The sequence below is a fragment of the Pterocles gutturalis genome, unplaced genomic scaffold, assembly GCF_000699245.1.
Source record: "Pterocles gutturalis isolate BGI_N339 unplaced genomic scaffold, ASM69924v1 scaffold29320, whole genome shotgun sequence".
NCBI lineage: Eukaryota > Metazoa > Chordata > Aves > Pterocliformes > Pteroclidae > Pterocles > Pterocles gutturalis.
In genome coordinates, this window is record NW_010139140.1 from 296 (window position 1) to 1,935 (window position 1,640).

The 1,640-nt window shown below is 56.8% G+C and overlaps 1 protein-coding gene across 1 annotated transcript in view; it reads right to left on the minus strand.

The window, feature by feature from the left end:
* Nucleotides 1–32: 32 nt before the first annotated feature.
* Nucleotides 33–1,640, minus strand: part of POU6F1 (POU class 6 homeobox 1) — a gene marked incomplete at its 5' end in the record, with an annotated part of 1,947 nt that continues 339 nt past the window's right edge. Inside the window, 4 exon segments of the mRNA XM_010083263.1 lie at nucleotides 33–117; nucleotides 119–373; nucleotides 1,080–1,120; nucleotides 1,123–1,283. Of these exon segments, the coding sequence (XP_010081565.1) occupies nucleotides 33–117; nucleotides 119–373; nucleotides 1,080–1,120; nucleotides 1,123–1,283 (542 nt within the window).

The following is a 1,640-nucleotide window of genomic DNA, read 5'->3' on the forward strand; positions in this document are numbered from 1 at the left end:
GGGCAGGGGGGGGGACACGTCCCCGTCCCCCTTTAGGGGATCTGGAAGACGTTGAGTTTACTGGTGTTCTTGAGGGTCTGCCGGCGGGTGCAGAACCAGAAGCGGCGGACGTCACGGGTTGAGCTCCTTGGCGATCTCGGTAATCTCCTGGCCGGTGGGGAGCGCGTTCTTCTCGAAGTAGGCGTTGAGCGCCTCGATGGCCTGGGGGGTGAAGGATGTGCGGCGCTTCCGTTTCTTGGAGGGTTCCCCCCCGACGAATTCCATCAGGTTTTGTTGCCCTTCTTGGTTCCGGAGCTCGGCTTCGCTCAACCACTTCTCCAGCACCGGCTTCAGCTTCTGGGCGCTCTTGGGGGTGATGTCCAGCTTCTCGAACCTGCGGCGGGCACCCAGAGCCCCCAGGGACGGGGTGAGGACGCAGGGGACACCGGGACGGGGTCTTGGGCACCACGGCGGGGAGTGACACCGCGGCGGGGGGTTTCATGGGCACCCACCCTCCTTTTCTCCCATTTTCCTTCTTTTCTCCCATTTTCCTCCTTTACTCCCATTTTCCTCCTTTTCTCACAATTTCCCCCTGTTGTCCATTTTTCCTTTTCTCCAACTTGCCCTTCCTCCTTTTCCATAATTTTCCTTTTTTTCCACTTTTCCTCCTTTCACCCTATTTTCCTCCCTTTCTCTAATTTTCCTCTTCTCCCCTTTTCCTCCTTTTCTCCAAATTTCCTCCTTTACTCCTATTTTCCTCCTTTACTCCCATTTTCCTCCTTTTCTCCCATTTTCTTCCTTTCCTCCAAATTTCCTCCTTTTCTCCCAATTTCCTCCTTTTCTCCCAATTTCCTCCTTTTCTCCATTTTTCCTTTTCCATAATTTTCCTTTTTTTTCCACTTTTCCTCCTTTCACCCTATTTTCCTCTTCTTCTCCCCTTTTCCTCCCTTTCTCCAACTTTCCTCCTATTCTCTAATTTTCCATCTTTTCTCCAATTTTCTTCCATCTCTCTGACTTCCTTCCTTTCCCCCAATTTTCCTCCTTTCCCCAATTTTCCCCCATTTCCCACATTTCCCCCATCTCCCCTGTTTCCCCCGTACCGGCAGATGGCCGACTGGCTGTAGGCTGGGCCCTCGGTGCCGCCTGGCTGTAGGCGTGGCCCTCGGTGTCCGTCAGCGCCTGTCCCACCTGCGTCTGCGTCAGGCCCAGGGACAGGCGCCGGATCTTGAAGTTCTTGGCGAATTCCCGGATCTCCTCCAGGTTGATCCCGTCCTCCTCCGCGCTGCTGTTGGGAGCCGGGGGCTCTGCTGGCGGAGGGAACGGATCCAGCCCCCCCACCCCATAATGAGCATCCCTTCGTTAGGCTCTCTAATGAAGGCCGGGCACCGGTGGTCATCCCAGGGATGCAGGGGGCAAGCACGCGGCATCCTCCCCCCGTCCCCATGGATCCCAGACCCCAGTATCCCTCTTACAGTGGATCCAGTCCCTGGCATCCTGCCCCCATCCCAGTGGATCCCAGTCCCTGGCATCCTGCCCCCGTCCCCATGGATCCCAGACCCCAGTATCCCTCTTCCAGTGGATCCCAGTCCCTGGCATCCTGCCCCCATCCCAGGGGATCCCAGACACCAGTATCCCTCTTCCCAGTGGATCCCAGTCCCTGG